Genomic DNA, 23,595 nt, shown 5'->3' on the forward strand with positions numbered 1-23,595 from the left:
GGCTAATTTGGAAGGCAACAATATACATTTAAATGCCCTATTTATACAGCAAAACATGTAGTGACCTCAATGACGTGTCATGTAGTGATACAAATAACAAAATAAAAATCAGGTGATAACAGTCAGTCAGGTGAGTGTCACTCCATTCAGCTTCTCTATCACACTCCTCCCTCCTTCTTTAGTATCACACAGCTCTGTTGAGACATCTTCCCAGTATGGTAATCTGGAGAGAGCATCTGCGTTAGCATTATCAGTACCCTTCCTATGTTGCACTTGGAAGATATATGGCTGTAATGCCAGACTCCACCTCATCAGTCTACTATTGTGATTCTTGAATTTTGTGAGCCACTGTAAGGCTCTATGATCTGTCTGAATCACAAACTCTCTGCCCAGCAAGTAAACTTCAAAAGCTTCAATACCCAATTTGACAGCCAAACACTCCTTCTCAACTGTCGAGAACCGCTGCTCTCTAGGTAGAAGCTTCTTGCTAAAGAAGGATACTGGGTGATCATGTCCCTGATCATCCTGCTGGCTCAGGACAGCTCCAACCCCTACTTCGGAGGCATCTGTCTGCAAAATAAAAGATTTAGTGAAGTCTGCATTTTTCAAAACGGCAGATGACAACATTATTTCCTTTAGCTTACTAAAGGCCTTGCTACCTTCATCATCTAAACTCACATGTTCCGGAACTGACTTTCTGGTGAGGTTGGTGAGAGGTGTAGCAATAGTGGCATAGTGAGGAATAAAACGTCTATAGTAGCCAGTTAATCCAAGGAAGGATCGCACTTGCTTCTTGGTTGTCAGAAGCGGAAACTGGGCTATTGCTTGAAGCTTGCCCCTCTCTGGCTTCACTACTCCATTCCCCACCACATGCCCTAAATACTTACACTCTGTCATAGCCAACTGGCACTTAGAAGGTTTAGCTGTCAAACCCAATGACTGAAGACGCTTCAACACTGCCTGGAGGTGTTCCAGGTGATCTTCCCAAGAACTGCTAAACACAATGAGGTCGTCGAGGTAGGCACTGGCAAACTTGTTCATTCCTCTAATAACATGATCCATCATGCGTTGGAATGTAGCCGGTGCCCCACACAGACCGAATGGCATCATACGGAACTGATATAACCCCTGGGGTGTGATAAAAGCAGTCTTGGGACGATCCTCTACAGCAACTGGCACCTGCCAATATCCCTTCGCCAGGTCTAGAGTGGATATGTATCTAGCCTGACCCACCTGGTCCAGGATATTATCCACCCGTGGCATCGGGTAAGCATCAACCCGTGTCACAGCATTAAGTCTTCTGTAATCCACGCACAGCCGGATGGTGTTGTCCTTCTTCTTAACAACCACAACTGGTGAGGCCCATTCACTGCTACAGGGCTCAATAATGCCCTCAGCCAGCATCGTCTCTACTTCCTTTTCTACAGCTTCTCTATACACATGTGGCAACCGGTATGGCTGCTGACGGACTGGAGTATCTCCTCTAATGTGAATGTGGTGTTGACAGACTGAAGTCCGTCCACATTTACCACTCATCACCATCTTAAACTTCGCCAGCAAGTCATACAACTGCCTCAACTGTTGCTTAGACAGCTGGTCACTTACAATAGGAGCATCACTACCCTCACACTTCCATGTGGGCATGAACTCCTCTTCCATGTCCATTTGTTCTACTGACCAAAAGCTTGTAGCTACTGGTGGATACCACTTCTTCAGCATATTTACATGAAATACATTCTTCCTCTTCCTCTTATTTGGCATCAACACCTCATAATTCACCTTACCTACCCTGCGTAGTATGCGATATGGCCCTTGCCACTTAGCTAACAACTTTACTACTAGTAGGTAACAACACAAGTACCTCCTCATCTGGCTGTAGCTCTCTCTGCCTAGCTGTCTGATCATACCACTTCTTCTGCTGCCCCTGTGCTGCTCTAACATTCTCTTCCACCAGCTCAGTCATCTCCTCCAACCGTTCACGTACTAAGAGAATATGTGACACAACACTCTCATCACTCTTCTTGTCGGCTTCCCACACTTCTTTAAGCACATCGAGTGGGCCTCTAACTTCTCTTCCATACAGAAGCTCAAATGGGGAGAATCCTGTTGTATCCTGGGGAACCTCACGATAAGCGAACAAAATGTAAGAAAGCAGCCTGTCCCAGTCTCGTCCCTCCTTATTAACAAGCTTCCTCAAGAGCGACTTCAGGGTCTTATTGAACCTCTCTACCAATCCGTCAGTCTGCGGATGGTAAGGAGATGTACGGATCTGGTGTATCCGCAAGAGGTTGTACAACTCCTTAAGAAGTTGCGACATGAAGTTGGTGCCTTGATCCGACAGAATCTCTCTTGGAATGCCCACACGAGCAAATAACTGGATCAGGTGCTCTGCCACTGTACCTGCATCAATGGAACGAAGAGGCATGGCCTCTGGATACCTAGTAGCATAGTCGCACACTACCAATATATACTGGTTACCTCTTCTACTGCGGGGCAGAGGACCAACAATGTCCAAAGCTATACGCTCAAAAGGCTCCTTCATTATTGGTAGAGGTATTAGAGGTACTCTCCGATGGCTTCCCTTTGCAGTACGCTGACATTCAGGGCATCGGCGACAGTAGTCTGCCACATCACGGAATAGAGCTGGCCAAAAGAACCGTCTATTGATTCTCTTAACAGTCTTGTCTCTACCAAGGTGACCTGCTAGTGGGATAGTGTGAGCCAACTTACACACTATCTGGTGGAACTGCTCTGGTAAAACCAGTTGTTCTACAGCTTCCCCTGGTTTTTTCTTCGGGGTCCACACATGATACAGCAGACCATCTTGCTCAACAAACTGCTTAGGGCTTCTCCCCCTCATATCCCGAATGCCCGGAACCTCATCCTGCAGCTTACGCAGCTCCTGTTTAGACTGATTCACATTGGGGATATCTTCTTGAAGCCTCTTAAGACATGCCCATTCATACCGGTCCTTCCTCTTGTCTGATCGTGACTTCTTTGATCTTACAGCCCTATCATCAACAAACATGTCATCACCAAAATCAAACTCACTTGACAACACAGACTGCTCGTTACTATCCACACTAGGAGAAACACTCATTTGCTCCTCCGGTTGTCCCCTGGCTACCTCAGGTTCCTGTACAGGCTCTACACTACTGGAAGAATCAGCTGATTCCCCTTGCTCTAACTGGGCTACTTGTGCTAGGGCCTGACGCCTAGTAACCACCATGAGGGCCTGTCCACCATCATTGGCTCTCAACAAATTCAACAGCTCAGGAACATCTGTCCCCAACAACACGGACTGTGGTAAAGTCTCTGATACCGCAGCCTCCACTGACACAGCCTGTCCATGCACTTCCAACTCCACATTGGCAAGAGGATACACCACAGTATCCCCGTGAGCACACTGGACTGTAACAGCCTCACCCTGTCTCAGCTTCTCATCACTGACAAGGTCACTATGGACTAAGGTCCTAGAACAACCAGTATCTAATACAATATCAGATACCAACTGACCTTCCACCATACCCTCACACCTACTCAAAAACTTACTCTTAGAGGATTTGTAAGGACTCCTTGCCCCACAATAAAATGAGCCACTTGGGCATTGCCTTGATGTATGCCCCCTACCTCCACAATTGTAACATACTAAGGGCTTGTCCTCCCGTTTCTTCCTCTCTCCCTTTACAGCAGTCTCTCCCTTCGTAGCATCCTCCCCTTTTGAGGACACTCCTGTTGCCACCTTCGTAGGGCAGTCTCTCGCCGGATGACCAGGTTGCTTACAGGTAAAACATGTCCTTTGGCTGCTTTTCTTTGGCTCCATACCAGGAACCCAAAGATCCCGCTTCCTGGCTTGTCTGTAGTCCTCAGCCAGTCCACCAGCTTCCTCACTAGTCCGCGGTTTCCTCTCCTTGACCCATACTTTAATCTCCTCAGGCAGGACCTCCACAAATTGCTCCTTCACCAACTCATCGACCACTGCCTGGCGATCTGCACGTCCCTTCAGCCACTTTTCTGCCAGATCCTGGATACGGATAACAAGCTCCACAGGAGTTTCATTCTCCTTTGGCCTCACATCACGGAATCGGCGTCGGTAGGTCTCTTCATTGATGTCGTAACGACGAAAAATGGCTGCTTTCACTCTGTCATAGTCCTTTGCGTCATGGTCGCTCATTGCAGCATAAGCCAATCGTGCCTTCCCAGTAAGTTGAGGGGCTAGAATTGCTGCCCGCTTGTCTCTGTCCACGCCATGGGCTTCCACAGCTCTCTCGAAGGTGGTGAGAAAAGCTTCGATGTCATCATTCTCAGCCAGTTTCGTAAGCTTTAGCGACTCTGGTCCCACCTCTACACGACGCGGCCTTCCCTCAGTTAGCCCTCGAACTAATTCTTCATAGTGCCTCCTGCTGGTTTCCCGTTCAAGGCGTCTCTCTTCGTCATATTGGCAACGTTCCTCTAGTCGTGCCTTTTCGAAGAGTTCTCGTTCTTCTCTACGGTTCTCCTCTTGTCTGCGGGATTCCTCCATCCAGGCCTTCAGTAGCTCTGCTACTTCTGACATTGCTGGTTCTGTCTCAGGTTGGTAGCTCCTCCCCGATCGCAGCATACGCGAGCTAGCTAGCAAGCTTAGTAGCCGTAGAACGAATCGACCACTCCTGTCACCAGGTGTAACAGCACGCCAGCCGCCAGAGGAATCAGGACAAGAAGAATCCGAGGAAGAATCGCAGCTTAACAGTTCACTTTATTGAGGGCTAATTTGGAAGGCAACAATATACATTTAAATGCCCTATTTATACAACAAAACATGTAGTGACCTCAATGACGTGTCATGTAGTGATACAAATAACAAAATAAAAATCAGGTGATAACAGTCAGTCAGGTGAGTGTCACTCCATTCAGCTTCTCTATCACAACTGTCTTTTTGTGTTAGTCATGACCGCTTGCTAGAGTGGAGGCACAGTATATACAGTAGCTATAATTATCAGTAGGCCATAATCATAATCATATTGCAGAAGGAACTGTACACAGCTTATCATTACTGCCATCATCATTACTAAATAAATGACTAATTACTACAGTACCATCACCTTGCAACAGATGGCTGACAGTTGCTTCTATTATTTTATCTACTAACAGTAAATAAGCCCTGAATTTATAGGAGAATCCTATGTACAATATAGGCTTTGAACGAAAATATCTTGATAACTGTACATTAGTATCCCTAAAAGAACTTTGCATGGGTGAGACCAAAAGAAAACTGTAAAGTACAGTTGAGGTATGAAGTAGACTTTGTTGACTTATGTTTTTATAAACATCAAAGCTATATGTTAAAGTTAAAGCACTGCCGCGCGTGTGTACGGAAATACAGTACGAGGGGGTGTGTCGAGAAGCTAATACAGCATGAAGCAAAGCCAAGTGCTGTATTTTCCTGGAGACACCCCCCGAGTACTGTATTTTTTGTACACACAAGCAAGGCGGTGCTTTAAGTGTTATATTGTACTTCCTGATCGCGTCTGGCTTGGAGCGATTTTCTCTAGTACTCAAACTGCTGCGATTTTCGGTGATAAGGATATCAGCAAGTGTTTAACTATTTCTAGTCGTAGAACGAACTGATAGGATTAGTTTGGCTAGTTTTAGCGATTAATAATGTCACACACGTGATCAATCTTGTCTTAGTGGAGTCGTGTTTAAAAAGCTTCGTGATCAGACGATCAGTAAGTGTTTGTTTATACAATCTTTTCCTAGCCGTAGAACGAAATCTTAGGATTAGTTTGGCTGGTTTTAGTGATTTACAGTGTGTTGTTTACGTAACATTCCACAAATAAATTCTCTGCATAACTGTACTGTATTTGCCCAAATGTGCTGTATTTGCCCAATTAAGCGCATAACTGTACTGTATTTGCCCAATTAGCTGCATAACTGTACTGTATGACTCATACAGTACAGTTATGCAGTTGATTAGTACTGTACGATATGCGGCATCGCTTGATCCTCCCACGCAAAGTACAATATATACATATACAGTACATTCACATCGCATTATCTAACTTGGTAAACTCCCCCCACAGGTTACTCCAGCATCTTCATCATGGTCACAGTTATGGTTTCCATATCCATTATCACTGCAGTATATTAGTCTAGACTCATTCCCACTGCATCCTACATTATCCAACCATATTGGAACACTAGAAGCAGCTGATGGTTGAAATTCACGTATACCACTACCAGAGGTACCAAATCCTAATTGTCTACACACCACCTTAGCATCCAGGTTATCCCAGTCATCATCACACACAGTACCCCATCCATTTCGACTACTAGATGATATGTAAACTTCAACTCTTCCTCTTCTATAATTGGATCCACCAACAAGTCTCAGGCCTCCATGACTTACAGCTTTTGTGACTACATAAAAAATAGATATACAAGAAAGTGGATATTATTGTACCACTGTAGGCTGTGAAAATTATGCTCAAAAATTTCATCATTATTCTATTCTGAATTTCACCAAAAAAGTAATCATAATGCTTTTATTACTCCCAAAATGTATTGATTATTCTCATTTTTAATACACTTTTGTACTTAATTATACAGCAAGACTTGTAAAGTTCATTACTCCTAATACTAGTCACTAAGCATCTTGCTAGTAAAACAGCTTTTCTGTCAAATTAGAAGAACTGGATTTAGCAGTATTTACTGTTACTATTATGCGCCAATTATTCTATTAAAGTAGGTGACTGCTCTATTAGAGTATCTCGGTGTTTTATGCCAATTATGCTCTATAACTGCTTCAAAATGCTGGAACAATACTCAGCTCTTTTTAGCCAATCATTATTCCCAAAATCATTCAGGCATACGTCCCGCATCCCTATATCACTGCACAACAAAATAATTATATACGTAGTTTACGTAGTTCTAATTTGCTATTAGCTAGCATAAAATAAATGTGACCATCTAGCAAAAACTTTACTTGTTTGCGCAAGCATGCATATTGAAAAAATCGAAATTAAAAAAAAAATTGTAAAATTATGCATGCTGCAAAGGAAAAATATACAAGTTTTTATTGGGCCATTAATCAAAGAAGGAAGACTCAAATCAGTTAAACTATACACCATCGTATTCGCCTGCTCATGGAGAGCTCAAATTTCTTTCTGTATCCCCAACGGTATGCATATTATGTGCATTTGTTTACAGTACAGTAAACGTAAGTAAGATTATCATCATTTCTTCAACAAAACCGCTTTCATGCTCATGTGCGTAAGTGACTGCAGGGCTAACACTTTACCTTGTCTGAGATTTCCAATTTCATGGTGAATATTTTAAGCCAAACTCCAATGTTGTAGACTAAGAGAGTTATGACTGCAAATTTAAGTGTCTGTAGTTTATTTTCAGTATAGTTGCTGTACAAATCAATCATCTTGCTCTTCATACTGTCTAGTACTACAATTCCAAAACTACTTATCACAGAAGGCTGAAACTTTGATGGTCTGTGCTGCAAATAATGCTGAGAAAATAAAAAAAAAGTGCAAACAAGTCATATTTTTGCTGAGATGGTCACATATCATACAGTATACGGTAGTACTGTACATTAGAAATCACATAGGTATATACTTTCTCACAAACATCACCCTAAAATCAGTCTCATAATAATTTCATGGCACCTTGGCAGTATTAGTGAGGTACAACCAAGTCCAAACATGTCTTCTGAAATACTTCCAAAAGATTGCTATAAAATTTAATTTTTTTTATTCAGTGATAGTGGAACAGCATTGTGCAAAATACCATGTTGTATTTGATACAATTCTGAAACTTTCCACACAAACTGCACTCCTTATGACATTTATTTTTTGATTTAGTGCCACTTTACATCCATCTTTGCATTGAAATTTTATCATTTTTGCCTTTTTCTCCCCACAGCATTATTTTCAAATGAATGGTCTTGCTTAAAATAACAGCTTAGATTTCATTTGAAGCCAGTAGGTGATTTTGTTTCACAGTTATGACTATTTACATTAGCCATTAAATTACTTGCACATTAGACCCCTAGGGTAAATAAATTCCTCGCTAACAATAACGGTCATAACTTTGGAATGGAATGAGCTAACAAAAGTCAAGTTCAGTGTGCGAAATAATTTTTTAGACATGTGCTGACACACTGTCAGGACAACATGAAAGTTAAGTGGACATAAATCAGTTTGTCCAGACATTTAATTTTTTCGGTGTCTCTCCTTTCCTGTATGTGTCCGGACTGTTATTTTGTGCACTGCAAGTTGTTTCTTAGGTCAACACCTTTAATTTGAAACCGTGTTTTAACAGTGTAAAATAATGACTCAGGTAAACAAATACAGAAATGGTGAATTTTCAATGTAAAAATGGTGGTAAAGGTAGATGGCACTATATCAAAAATTATTACTGTCATAATTATTGTAATTTGTGTGGAAAGTTTCATAATTGCATCACAAAGTGCACAAAATGCCCATTTTTTGGACTATGCCATCTGATTGACTGACCACTAACTGATTGACTGACTGATGCCTTCAGACAGGTGAAACTTTTAACATGCTGCAGCACATACAATGCATGCATCATGGACTTACCTTTGTCCTTCTTTGTGTTCCCTGACAGCTCAAAGTGTCGATTTGCAGTACCACCATGTAATGGCTTCCCTATGCTTCCCCCACACATATACTAACAGGAATCATCTGAGTTTCTGTAGTGACTCAATTGATTGCAGAGGTGTATGCTTCTCGTAGTGTTCTTCATTTTTAACACTGTGTAACAGGCTAAACATAGTTGATAACAAAGTGTAATGGCCCCTTCACTATTTCAGTAATTGATTGTTGGGAGGAATGTTCACATGGAAATAATAAGCCTGGTATCAAGATCTTGTTCAGGTACAACTGTCGTATAACGATGCTTTATAAGGTGATAATACTTCCATTGCAACTTCTTCAGCAACATTTGTAACTGTGCTACGTCATTAGGGATGGGTGTGATCACTTGCAACCAAGTTAATTAACTTACCAGACAGCTATCAGCTTCACGTACAACCATACCATCTAGTGTCTCAAGCGTAACTCTCGATGGTGAAAACAATTCACTTCATGATGAGCAGTTGTTTTCTTGAAGATGATTTAATTATGACGAATTCTTGTGCAAACATGACAAATTCTAATGCCAAAGTGATGAATTCAATTGCCAAAATGATGAATTCAATTGCCAAGTGGATGAATTCATTTGCCAAAGTGACGAATTCAATTACCAAAGCAACAAAATCAATTGCCAAAACCTGTAATTCTTAAATGCAAACTTAAGTGGCCTAAGCAACAATAGTAAACACAAACAGCATGATAAGGCTATGCAAACTTTGGGGATTTACATGCAATACATAGTCCAACAGTATAGTAGTACTGTTCAAGTAGGGATTGCCCCCCAAAGTAAAAGTATTATTGATGGAAACAACATGGTTATTATTTGAAGCTAATAGGCAATTTCATTCCAAAGTTATGGAGATTTATATCATCCATGAATTTTGAGATAATTTACCTCTCCATTGGTTATATACACCCCAAGGACAGGAATACTCAAAGAATTTTGCAGCTAATAAAAGTGAAAATGATTTCAAAATGGAATTTTGCATTAACTTTAACACATATTTCATTCAGAAAAACAGAAGTGGTTAAATTTCTGTGCAAAAATAGCCATAAAGGTTACCAAAAGTTAAATCTGCAATGACACTATATTATGTCATGAGGAGTCGGTGCGCTACATCATGAGTATGTTTACAGGAAGAAACAAAACACAATTTTCGTGCATACGTACATAGCTCCGTGTTCCCTTCTCAAATTATAATCATTTTTGTACTGAAAATTCCCTCAACCTTCAGCACCCCACATACCAAATTTTAGCAGCACAATCATGAAATATAAGCCTTTAAAATTTGGCTTACTTTCTAATTTTTTTTGTTTGTTTTATTTTTCTTCTTTCTTTGTTTGGGGGGCTTATATTCTTCTTTTCACACACTTCACAAAACCCATTATAAAATGAAAATGCGTAGATCAATTGTATTGGTCCACTTTAAGAACATGTTGTGACACAATCATGTACCAAGTTTGGTGCAAATCTGATTAATAGTCATAGAGCTATGGACAATTATTTATGTTAAAAAGGTAGACTTGTTGTCATGCCTACAGGGTAAGCCACTTATGGGAATAACTTAAAAATTGGTACTGAGGATTTCCAAATCTTTGCAACACATCTATACGAAAAACACGATCCTCTACATCACTTTCTGCCTTTTACCAACGTGACTAGTAAACAATACAACCAGTGTGATTCAATCAAGCTACTTCATATTAACTTTTAAATTCATGTATTAGTGTTTCATTCAGCCATATATGTCTCACCACATATTACAGGTGTTTGAAATTTCACGTGATAGAAGCGCACGTGATAGAAGCGCACATGAATGCACTGCGCTTGAGCATTGCAAAGATTTGGAAATCTTCAGTATTCATATAAGTTAACCATCATAGCTGAAACGTTTTGTGGTTTAAAAGAAATTGCATTGACAGCTATTGAGTTAAGGCAACAACCAAACAACTGTAAATCGCATGGTTGAAATATTCTAATAGAACAGTCATAATACATGAAAAATGTTGAACAAAACTTACCAGCTTTTGAACCTGGGAGCTCCATCCTAATCACCCAAATCCTTAACCACTGAGCCGCTGCTATCATGGCTAATCATTTCACTTAATTTCTACTTTAAAAATGAAAATTCTAGCAGCTAAAATCTCCTCCATAGTAAAAGTTCATAATCAATGAAAAATCTAGAACATTCTATGTGTGTTTTATTAGAAATCTTCATGCACTTCATTAGAGCATTACAAAAGTAATCAAATAAACTCTGTAATACAATACTACTATTACAATTTCTCTAGTATTCAATCAAATCAAAACCACTATTATAGCCATTTTGGTGAAGATCGGCGGGGTAGTGCCATCATCATAATCATCATAATATGTGCTATGCTAATAAAACTTATGATGACAGGCTGTAAATTGTATTTTAGCATAAAGGCAGGATTTGCTTTGTAAAACTGAACCACTGCAACTTACATATCAGGTTTTGCATGAAAAATAGAGATACACTAATAGAACAGTCACTACAAATCTTAACAGACAAACAGTATCTAAACCAAAGCAGCCAAGCTGTTAAAAAAGAGTGCAGCCACCAAAAAGGCCAGGATGAAAAAAGATGTGAAATCCAAGGTGGCGGCCAAGAAATGGCTGTGATGGTAAGTTTATGGCAAAAAATTTAATTACGACAATTCGGGCGAATTTGTGTTGCCTCCTCCACTAGGATTTGGCACCAAATTCACCTGATCAAATTGTCGTAATTAAAATTATTGCTATTAACCTACCACCACAGCCATTTCTTGGCTGCCACCTTGGATTTCACATCTTTTCTCACCCTGGTCTTTTTGGTGGCCGCACTCTTTTTTTACAGCTTGGCTGTTTTGATTTAGATATCATTTCTTTTTGTATTGCAAGCAACAAAGCCAGCCAGAAATTGCAGAAATTGTGGAACAAAGGAAGTAATTGTGTGTATATATCTTTTGTGTGATTAAATATTTGTATATTTAACACTGAATGATTATCACATACTGTAGTTAATATGGTGACTTCTTACATAACTGAACTGTAGCTGAAACTCTCATGCATTCTAGATGAACTCTCTACAGGATTTTTTTCTAGCTGAACTCTCTACAGGATGATTTGTTTCTAGCTGAACTCTCTACAGGGAGATTTGCTTGCAGCTGAACTCTGTACATGATGGTTTCTTTGTAGCTGAACTCTCTACAAGGTAACTTCTATCTGATCTCTCTACAGGGTGATTTGTTTGTAGCTGAACTCTCTACTGGATGACTTGTTTCTAGCTGAACTCTCTACAGGGTGATCTTTTCATAGCTGAACTCTTTACAGGGTGATTTTTTGTAGCTGAACTCTCTACATGATGGTTTCTTTGTAGCTGAACTCTCTACAAGGAAACTTCTATCTGATCTCTCTACAGGGTGATTTGTTTGTAGCTGAACTCTCTACAGGATGACTTGTTTCTAGTTGAACTCTCTACAGGGTGATCTGTTCGTAGCTGAACTTTCTATAGGGTGATTTGTTTGCAGCTGAACTCTCTACATGGTGGTTTCTTTGTAGCTGAACTCTCTACAATGTGACTTCTTCTAGCTGATCTCTCTACAGGGTGATTTGTTTGTAGCTGAACTCATTACAGGATGATCTGTTTGTAGCTGAACTCCCTACAGAATAACTTGCAAAGTAATATAATTCTATAATGGGGTAAGCTATAAACATAGCTGAATGCTCTATTAGGGTGACTGTTCTATTAGAGTATCTCGATCTCATATTTGCTACACGTAGTTTGCTTTCGAATCATAACTCAGTAGTTTGTACCCCGATTCTTCTGTACTACTGCAAGGAATTTCTATGATGATTATTCTGGCTACATACTGATTTTCATCTCATTGCTCTAAGTGGTTTGCCTGGTAGGCGTGAAAACTAATAGTTTTTTTTTATTCATAAAAATCGATCGCGTAATTGTGACACAGGTTGTGTTTTGTGTCATATCCCCATGGTCTTTATCTGGATTCCTTTCAAACCACAAAAAGACACTCCTACGATGGTTACTCCATCTACATAGCAATTTTCATCTCATTCCTCCAAGGGATTTACCCTGTGGGTGTGACAGACCTTCAACCTTATTTTACGCAAATAATTGGCTGTAACTCCGTGAATGTTCATCGGATTCCTACCAAAGTTGGTACTGAGATCCGCCTTAATGAGCCCTTTAAGTGTGCCAAATTTCATCCCAAATGGAGTACGCATTCATGTTTTATGGCAGATTTTGCAAAGTGTGCAACAAGAAAAAGTAGAAGAAAAAAAATGAAGAGAAAAATGAAACTTTGGCCACTCGTATCTCGGAAATGTCTGGAGTGATTTTCTTCAAATTTGATACGTATGTAGACTCCCCAACCTGGCCGGCACCTCTGTAGCAAATTTGGTTACAATTGGATAAGGGATCACAGAACTACATAGGTGTGAAAATTGTGTTTTTTTTCTTCCTTTTAATATACTCACGGTGTGGTGTGCTGGCTTCTTGGGCCGCACAACACACTACCGAGAGTCTTGATCATACAATACAATAGTACTGTATAGTAGGGACCACAAAGAAGTAGGCGTGGCCCACAAAATAACATCACCCAAAAACCAGCTCCTGATGACGATGAGGCAGTATTGGTTAGGTAAAACTAAGCCAAAACAAGCCTTCAGATCAAGCTGAAATGCTTTCAATAAGTTGTATGGAATTAAAAAAATACTAATTTTCTACTGACTGAGTAACTGACTGACAAAATAACTGACTAATGCCTTCAGAAAAGCGTAACTCGATAACGACTTAGACTACGGGCTTGATTTTTTCACTGTTTGATGTTGCTTCAACACAAGAGGTGCCTTTTGGCATACTGCAGTACATACAATACATTCTTCATGGACTTACCAGTGTTCTCCTTTGTGTTCCATTCATCTTTACTGACAGTGACAAGTGTCAAATTGGCGGTAGAACTTGATGGCTTCCCTTTGTAACGGAAATCATCCACATTTTTCCTGGTGGCTATTTTGATTGCAGAGGTGCTTTTCAAACAGTTCTTGATTTGTACTGCTGTGTAATGGGTTGAACATAGCCAACAATGAAGTGTAATGGATACTTCACTTTTCAAGACAATAATTAATATAACTGGGGCACACGGCACCATTTCTTTCTGTATGCATGGATTGCAGAGGTGCTTTTCGAACAGTTCTTGATCCAAAATGCTGTGTAACAGGTTGAACATAGCTGATAACAAAGCGTAATGGATAGTTCACTTTTCAGACAATAATTGATATAGCCAGAGTGTGCGGCACCATTTCAGATGCAGTACCATTTCAGATGCAGTATACGTGGGTTCATAGATAAGGGGTACACCAGTCATAATAATTATTTACAAAAGAAGTTAACAAGCAAAGACAGACAAAAAATTGGAATTTTCAACTACAGTAGGGACCATAGCACATCGATAAAAAGTACTGAAACAAGCTGGAGTAGTGCATGATATTAAATCAGAGTAAAACAATAAGAAGTGTTATATCCCTACTGCGCTCAAAATACCATAATAGAATAGGGATATAACACTTTTTATTGTTTTACTGTGATTTAATATCGTGGACTACTCCACCTTGTTTCAGTACTTCTTATCGATGTGCTATGCTCCCTTCTCTAGTTGAAAATTCCAATTTTTTTTCCGTGTACTTGTATCTAATTTAAAAGGGATTTACTTTTGTTATAAAACACTATTGCAAATAAATGCAGTTACATATATCTAAACCAAAACAGCCAAGCTGTAAAAAAAGAGTGCGGCCCTCAAAAAGGCCAAGGTGAAAAAAGATGTGAAATCCAAGGTGGCAGCCAAGAAATGGCTGTGATGGTAGGTTAATGGCAAAAATTTTAATTACAACAATTCAGGTGAATTTGCGTTGCCTCTTCCACTAGGATTCAGCACCAAATTCACCTGAATTGTCATAATTAAAATTTTTGCCTACCATCACAGCCTTTTCTTGGCCGCCATCTTGGATTTCACATCTTTTTTCACCTTCGCCCTTTTGGGGGCTGCACTCTTTTTTTACAGCTTGGCTGTTTTGATTTAGATATCACTTCTTTTTGTATTGCAAGCCACAAAGCTGGCCATATGGCTTTGATGCTTCCTTTTTACTTGTTTTTTTTTTTTCTTTACTGCAGGAATTGTGGAACAAAGGAAGTAATTGTGAGTATAGCTTTTGTCTGATGAAATATTTGTATATTTAATACTGAATGATGATTGTCACATACTGTAATTAATAAGGTGACTTCTTACATAACTGAACTGTAGCTGAAACTGTCATTGTTTATAGCTGAACTCTTTTCAGGGTGATTTGTTTCTAGCTGAATTCTCTACAGGATGATTTGTTTCTAGCTGAACTCTATACAGGGTGATTTGTTTGCAGCTGAACTCTCTACATGGTGGTTTCTTTGTAGCTGACAGAACTCTCTACAAGGTTACTTGTTCTAGCTGAACTCTCTACAGGGTGGCTGAACTCTCTACAGGGTGATTTGTTTGTAGCTGAACTCTCTACAAGATGATTTGTTTCTAGCTGATCTCTCTATAGTGTAACTTGATTGTAACTGAACTCTCTACAGGATGGTTTCTTTGTAGCTAATCTCTCTACAGGGTGACTTGTTTCCAGCTGATCTCTCTACAGGGTGACTTGTTTCTAGCTGATCTCTCTACAAGGTGACTTTTTTTCTAGCTGATCTCTCTACAGGGTGACTTGTTTCTAGCTGATCTTTGGATGACTTGTTTCTAGCTGATCTCTCTATACGGTGACTTGTTTCTAGCTGAACTCTCTATAGGGTTTTCTGTTTGTAATTGATCTCTCTACAGGGTGGCTTGTTTCTAGCTGATCTCTCTACACAGTGACTTGTTTGTAGCTGAAATCTCTATAGGGTTGTCTGTTTGTAATTGAACTCTCTACAGAATGGTTTCTTTGTAGCTCATCTCTCTACAGGGTGACTTGTTTCTAGCTGATCTCTGGATGACTTGTTTCTAGCTGATCTCTCTACACAGTCATTTGTTTCTAGCTGAACTCTCTATAGGGATTTCTGTTTGTAATTGATCTCTCTACAGGGTGACTTGTTTCTAGCTGATCTCTCTACACGGTGACTTGCTTGTAGATGAAATCTCTATAGGGTTATCTGTTTGTAATTGAACTCTCTGCAGGATGGTTTCTTTGTAGCTGATCTCTCTACGGGGTGACTTGTTTCTAGCTGATCTATCTACAGGGTGAACTTGTTTCTGGCTGAACTCTCTACAGATGATTTGTTTGTAGCTGAACTCTCTACTGGATGACTTGTTTCTAGCTGATCTCTCTATAGAGTTATAACTTTCTCTATAGAGTTATAACATGGTTGTATAGCTCTTTACAGAGTGGCTTTTTTGATTGATTGCTGAACTCTCCAGCTACACGGTGACTTGCTTGCACTACAGAGTGACTTGTTTGCAGCTGAACTCTCTACAGAGTGACTTACTTGTAACTGAACATTGTATAAAGTAACTTGTTTGTAGCTGATCTAGATGAACTCTCTACTGGATAGCTTTATTGTAGCTGAACCCTCTACGCAGTGACTTGTTTGTAGCTGAATTTTCTACAGAGTGACTTGTTGTAGCTGAAATCTCTACAGGGTGACATGCTTGTAGTTGAATTGTCTATAAGTAGGGTTGGCAATGAAAAATCAACCTCTATAGTTTCTCCTCCAACTCTGGGTGATCAATCCTACCCAAGTCTACATCAAAACCATAGGGTAATAATATGGTGATTCCCCCTGCTGTGTCTGTAGCGCGAATTTTAATTTTTCGCGATTTTTCAGGTTTTTAAATAAAAATGGGCAGCAGCATCAGCGAAGCTCTTTAGAGCGCTTCATTGTTTCCATGAATGGTGCATTACATGCTGGTCACTATGCTATAGAAAACGGATGCGTATTCTTGGTGAAACAGATTCTGCGAGTTTCTAAATCATAGCGTGAGGGAGGGCATTAGTTTGCGTTGGCACGTAAACACTGTAAATCTGCACTTAATAAGGTCCAGAAAGGTGCCTGGGCATTAGTAAACCAACCTTGGACTTCGCCGTTACTGAGTTTCAGTTGGCTTATTTTTCATTGCAGACCCGTCAAGCGCCGTTTCAACGAAAATTGAAGTACAGCGAATCACCTTTTAAACAAGTGTATTTTATAGAGCACCTCACCCAATAACCTAAAATAGCAATGAACAGCATTTTAGATGTTCCTGCCTATTTTTATGAAAATGAGCCGAAATCCGTCAAAATTTACGACACGGCTACATCCCAAACGGAAGGAATTTGGTCGCTACCGAACCCACCATTTAAAACTAGACCATTGGTAGGCTCGATCCCCTAAGTTACGAGTTAATCCAAAGAGAGTCAATTTTTTCATTGCCAACCCTACTTTAAGACTAACTTTTTGTAGCTGAACTCCATACAGAACAGCTTGCAATGTAATGTAATTCTATAATCGAGTAAGTTATAAACGTAGCTGAATGCTCTATTAGGGTGACTGTTCTATTAGAGTATCTCGATCTCCCATATGCTACACGTAGTTGGCTTTGGAATCGTAACTCAGTGGTTTGTACTCCGATTTTTCTGTACTACTGCAAGGACTTTCTATGATAATTATTCAAGCTACACACCAATTTTCAGCTCATTGCTGTAAGCGGTTTGCCTGGTAGGCGAGAAAACTAGTAAAGCATTAATAAATAAACTAGTGTCCATTTGGTTCTACTTGGGGTACTTAGAGATAATGAGTTACTCTCTAGAATTCCTATAGATATAATTACATGAAAATAACAAGGAGAAAACATCCTGACCACCTGGTAGACTCCTGTAAGCGTTTGAGCGTAAATCGGATGGCTGCAGGTTCGAGGCTATCTAGGTCCAGTCATGGATTTTTTCTCCTTTCTCCAACTTTTCAAACACACCTTAAGTAGCTAAAGTCTTTGAGCAGGCTGTAGGACCAGGTGTCCTACAGACCTTCAGCACTTGTGCTGTAAAGCATTAATAAATAAATAATAGCTAAAATACAAAAATAAAAAAAATAGTTTTCTTATTCATAAAAATTGATAGCGTAATTGTGACACAGGTTGGGTTTTGTGTCATATCTTGATAGCCTTTAACTGGATTCCTTTCAAACCACAAAAAGGCACTCCTACGATAGTTACTCCATCTACATAGCAATTTTCAGCTCATTCCTTAAATACAGACCTTCGACCTTATTTTATACAAATAATCGGTCATAACTCCGTGAATGTTCATCGGATTCCTACCAAACTTGGTACCGCGATTTGCCTTAATGAGCCCTTTAAGTGGCCCAAATTTCAGCCCGATTGGAGCACGAATTCATGTTTTATGGCGGATTTTGCAAAGTGTGCAAAAAGAAGTAGAAGTAGGCATTCCAGCGCAATTTTGAAAGTTCTGAAAATCGAACTTTTTATGTGCTGAAGATAATAGAGTATTGATTGCCGACATATAGTTTATTAGGGTGGGTGTGGCTACGGGAATGCGCACGAAGATTTTTTTGCAAAAAAAGGTGGAATTTTTCTCCGCGATTGCGGTGGGGACTATTCTACGGAACGGAACGGAACGGAACGGAATGATGGACTAAACTGCGGAACGGAATGCTTTCTCAGATTGAAGCTTGCAGCTTACCATTGTTGTACAAGTTATCAGTGGCACTTCCAGCAGGTAATCAAACGTACCCCAAGAAAGATAAAACGAATTTAAGGATCGATTGTGGGTTCTTGTTGGTTGTCATTAGTAACGAAGTACTAATTGTGGGAATAGCTGACTCAGTGATTTCATCTTCGGATATATCAAGTAGGGAACTTAATGCATGACTTGTTTTTACTAGTATGTGAGTTATTTTTACTTACTTGACTTTAGAATGTACAGTCTGAGGCCCAGCCTTTCTAATCGGCATAAATCAGTAAGGTAAATGCGGGTATTTCCGGACAGCGCACAATTCCGGACACTTTGGCACCTTTACCAAGCTAGCCCAGGAACGAAACAACGGATTGCCTTGAAATTTCTGGTGTGAATAGCTATTCTTATAGGGATTATAAAAATCGAAAAGTGTGTTCTAGTTGATTCATTCTTGGGTGCTATACATAAAGTGTCCGGAATTGTGCGCTGTCCGGAAATACCCGCATTTACCTTATGTGTATAGCTACACTACAAAGGAAACAAGTATGGTGACAAGCTGAATCAACTCAGTCTAAGTAGAATCTAAAGGAATTTTGTGCAGTGTATGAGGAGCAAACATTCAGATACCTCAAGGAGGCTATATTGTGTGAACATCAATGATTCATTAACAGAGTAGTGGACTATTGTCAGATATCTCAGCCTGAGTACTGAGTTGAATTCTGGATGGGGTCTATTTTACAGAATGGAATGCTTTCTGAATCAACTTGCAGCTTGGCTAGCTGCTATCATTGCTGAAATTGCATTTTATCAGTGGAACCTCCAGGAAAATGGAATAGGATAATTATAAAACATTAATTGATTGTTTAGGTAATCATGACTTTATTCAGTCTAATAAACAGAATATATGGTTGATTGAGTGAGGTATCACTTTCAGAATGTTCAGACGACCAGTGATGAGATGCATGGATTCATCGAATTTTTGTTGTGGTTGGAGACATTAAATATCCAAAAGCAAACTGACTGTATAATATTAATTCACTTTCTTTATATTTTCTCAATTTTGAGCCTGTATACAAATAATTGAATTTTCCTTGTCAATAGAAATCCTAGAATAAGATGGGAGAGAAACTTATCTTTGTTTACCTATACTGTACAACCAAGAGTTCGTAATACTGATTTGTATGGGGGAGAGTGTCTAACTCTCAGTATGGCCTGTACAAACACCCTGTGTAAAGTTCACCTTTCATCAAATCAACACCTTTACTGGGGGATAGAAAACTGTTGATTAGAGTTGCTGAAGAAGGTAAAGCCTTTGTTCTGAAATAAGGCCGAGGTGTTACTTTAAGCAGGGTGTTTGGTGAATGCATTCAAGTTAGACACTCTCCACCTTATTATGAGCTCTTGGTACAACTTCAAAGGAAATGAAGAAAGCATACAGATGAATCAATAAAATCATTACAGTAAGGTGAATTACAGACTAGTGAGATCTTGGTTAATTAATGACAGTGGTTGGAGATTAAGTGTGGTAGCTTCTTGCTCTTGAATATGTTGCAAAGTGGAAGTACAAATCAAAATGGGATATCAATTTCATTATGAAAAATTTGTATACATAAATAATCTAGCATTACTATTTCATTTGTCCTCCACTTAAACATGCTACAACAGTACTAGTGTCAGTACATCGGCAGTGAGTCTACCTTGAAATCTCAACTCTAGGGTAGATCCAACACAGGACAGCCCGCACTGTAACAAATACATGTGATCCCATTGTAATTTCATGGACCAGCTGGACTGGGAATCACTTGAAAATAGACAAACAAATTTAACCTGTTTTGTTTGAAGTGAAGCATATGAAATGTTACACTTAAGAAATCCTAGGATTCTTAGGTGGTATGTAATTAATGTAAGTGTTCCATTTCAGGTCTGACTAGATACATTGAAATTACACACACATCCTGGTCCAAATCACGTTTGCCTGGTGGCTACGGGCATGGTTTCACATGCAGCTTATAATAGAGATTTGGCTGATCTTGGAGTTTTGACATTTAGCCTGATTCAAGGCTAGCAGTCAGACACATCCTTGAATTGTGCAACAGATAAAATCAGCTCACTATTGAATACGGCATTAGTCCACTGCACCAGCTGTTAATATATAAATAACTCCATGCATACACTTCAGTGATGTTTGCAGAATATACCCTCCTTGCGGTCTGCCAAAATATTTGCTCCTCACACACTGCACAAAATTCTTCAAGTTTTAATTCAGCTGGCTCTTTCCTGTTACCAGTATCTTCCTGCTTTCTTTATTTATACACTGACTTATGACTTGAAAGACCGACCCAGACTGTTTTCTAAAGTCTAACAGCTCACATAAAGTTCCCTTCCGTATGGATGAACATCACTGATACAGCTCATCCCACAATAATACTTCGTTACTAATGACAACCAACAAAAACCCACAATCGATCCGTTAATTCTTTTTATCTTATGTTTAACCACCCACTGGAGATGCCACTGCTAACTTATAAGGGAAGTTTCAGCAATGGTAAGTTGCAAGCTTCAGTTTGAGAAAGCGTTCCGTTCCGTGGTTTAGTCCATCATTCCGTTCCGTTCCGTTCCGTTCCGTTCCGTTCCGTTCCGTAGAATAGTCCCCACCGCGATTGCCCATATATTTTGTACTAAAAAATGGCACAATCGAGTTTTTAATATTGTTGTAGCTGTAGCTGTATCCAAGCTTGTACGTTGATGAAAAGTGGTCTAGGGTTTGTTGATATGGCGAAGACAGTGGTGACATTGTTTTTAGCTCATATGGAGCTCTAAGGTGAGTTTTTAAGTCACGTATTACTTTAAAACTTGGCTTTTGTGTTTGTTATATAGCTATAACTAACCTATACTCAAGCCTCAACTTATAATAAAACGTTTTTTGTATGTCAAGATTATTATTATGCATTATTTTAGCTAAATGGATTTGTATTCAGTAAGCCTTAGGCAGTTGCTTGTGAGCCACGCAATACTGTATCAACAGCGGATTCCCTCATTAAACTGAAGGTAGCTATATCGTGACTGCTTAAAATGATATAGCTGTTGCACTGGTAGCTAGCTACATGGCTTCAACGTAGAGATATTTCTACATGGCATAGCCACTTAGCCAATGTATTATCATTGGCTATTCATGGGGCACTTTGATGTTAAGCGCGCAATTATTCGCACAGCTCAAAGAAATGCCGCGTCGTCTCCGTGTATGCTGTATACCAACCACTATAAACTGGCCATGTAGTCTATGCTTTTGGCAGGCTAGATCATGAGGCATGTATGTGTGTATGAGGTGTACTGTACTTTTTTTTGTAACAGCCATTACAATTACATGCCACAATCTATGCATTGCTCAGTTATACTAGTTCTCATTTGTGTTATGGTCTCACAGATCAGATATGGCACTATCAAAACCACTTAGTGCAGCTAAAGGATATCATTCACCTTGTAGTCAGCCCTCAGTCACAAATGAAATGGTGCTTGATTTAATTGGTGCTATGAACTGTAATTCAGATTACACATATTCAACACTTTCTGGAACAGTTTGGTGCACCATGTGTAAAGGAAAACTTTCCTTCAGTCAGTGCAATTCGCCAAAGTGTGTTACGTGTTTCTGCCAAGTTATGCAAACTGAAGAAAGAAAGAAACTCTCAATCAAAATTAGAAAGGATTCAAGCATTTTTGCAAGATGAATACCATTTACCACAGACCTGTGACAAAATCACAAAAGCTGCTGATTCACCGATGGGAGATAAGTCATTGTACATGCATTGTGATAAAGTACTCCAGAATATCAATGTTGAGCTCTGCAGAAATTTAACTCAAAGTCAGTTAGACAATGAAGTCAAAGAAAGGAAGCTAATGCAGCTAAGGCACAAAATTTATTCAATGCATCGAAATACTTCAAAGAAATTCATTCGTAAAGAAGACACAATTGCTCTCTAGGCAAGGAAATTAGTGAACAGGTTGACACATTGAAGTGCTTGAATGATGAAGTGACAAGTTTGAAACCACAGGTAGAAGAGCTTCAAAGGGATAAGGAGAAATTACGACACAGAGTGGCTTATTGGAAGAAAATGGTTGTTGATCTTAAGGAGGCATATGAACACCAAGCAGATGAAAATATTGCTTAACATCAGCAGCAATCGAGTAAGTTGACTGAAAGGTTGGATCACCTTGAGCAAGAAAACACCGAACTGAAAGAAACAGTTGATGATCTACATGTGACAACTTTTCAGAATGGGAGGTATACAGATAATATCCGTGCTTGCTGTTATGAATTATTATCATTAAATGTCGGAATCAAAAAAGTTGCTCCTATTATAATGACTGTATTGAAGAACCTTACAGATTTATCAATTGATAAGTTGCCAAGTAAATCTCTTCTTTGCAATATGATGGTTGAATGTTTGACATTAGCTCATGCTCAATTGGGAGAGGAATTGTCATGTGATGATAAGAATAATTACACAATTCAAAGTGATGGAACCACCAAATTTGGAGAACACTATGGTACATTTGACATTGCAACAGATAATAACACAGGCTCAGCAGAAGTAATTGTTTGAAGCAGCAATTTCACTCACCGCAGCTCATAAGGCTAATTTTTATGAGAGAAAAAAACAGATTGAAGTGCAACGTCTTGAAACTGTAAAAAGACGTCAAGAGGAAATAGTAAAGAAAAGAGTGAAAGAGATCAAACAGAAAGAAGAGTTAAGCAAAAAACTTCAAAGGGTTGGAGGCCTTTGGATAATGGAACTAGAAGTAAGTGATGGTTTGAAAAATTTAAAGGAGCCAAAACTAAACAAACTGCTTTGAAAGTGCAAATAAGTTTCCGTAAGAAAGTCCTAGGCCAAGAGCATTCTGACAAAACAGTCTTCCAATTTTCACACAAGCGGCAAACATGTTCTGCTTCTCAGCTGAAAGAGAATTTAATTAAATTACTATCACCACATGAGGAATTACCATCACTTACTGAAGAGGAAATCTTTGACAATCCACAGCTTCTTGTTTACAAACGAGTTGAGCATCTCTTTAATTGTGATGGTGAAATGATTTGGTTTACAGGAACTGTTGTTAGCTATAATGAAGACACTGGTGAATTTTCCATTGCATATGATGATGAGGGTGATGTTTGTCAATATCCTTTATTAGAAGATATTGCTAAAGGAGAACTTCGACTCAAGTAGATTTTTAATGCTTTCTATAACT

The 23,595-nt window shown here is 39.3% G+C and overlaps 1 protein-coding gene across 1 annotated transcript in view; it reads right to left on the reverse strand.

Annotated features, from left to right (window-relative positions):
• Nucleotides 1–23,595, reverse strand: part of LOC136261190 (neurotrypsin-like) — a gene marked incomplete at its 3' end in the record, with an annotated part of 86,965 nt that overhangs the window by 14,474 nt on the left and 48,896 nt on the right. Inside the window, exon 3 of the mRNA XM_066055166.1 lies at nucleotides 6,043–6,399. Coding sequence (XP_065911238.1) covers nucleotides 6,043–6,399 — 357 coding nt within the window. The remainder of the gene's footprint in view (nucleotides 1–6,042; nucleotides 6,400–23,595) is intronic.

The sequence above is a fragment of the Dysidea avara genome, chromosome 7 (assembly GCF_963678975.1).
Source record: "Dysidea avara chromosome 7, odDysAvar1.4, whole genome shotgun sequence".
NCBI lineage: Eukaryota > Metazoa > Porifera > Demospongiae > Dictyoceratida > Dysideidae > Dysidea > Dysidea avara.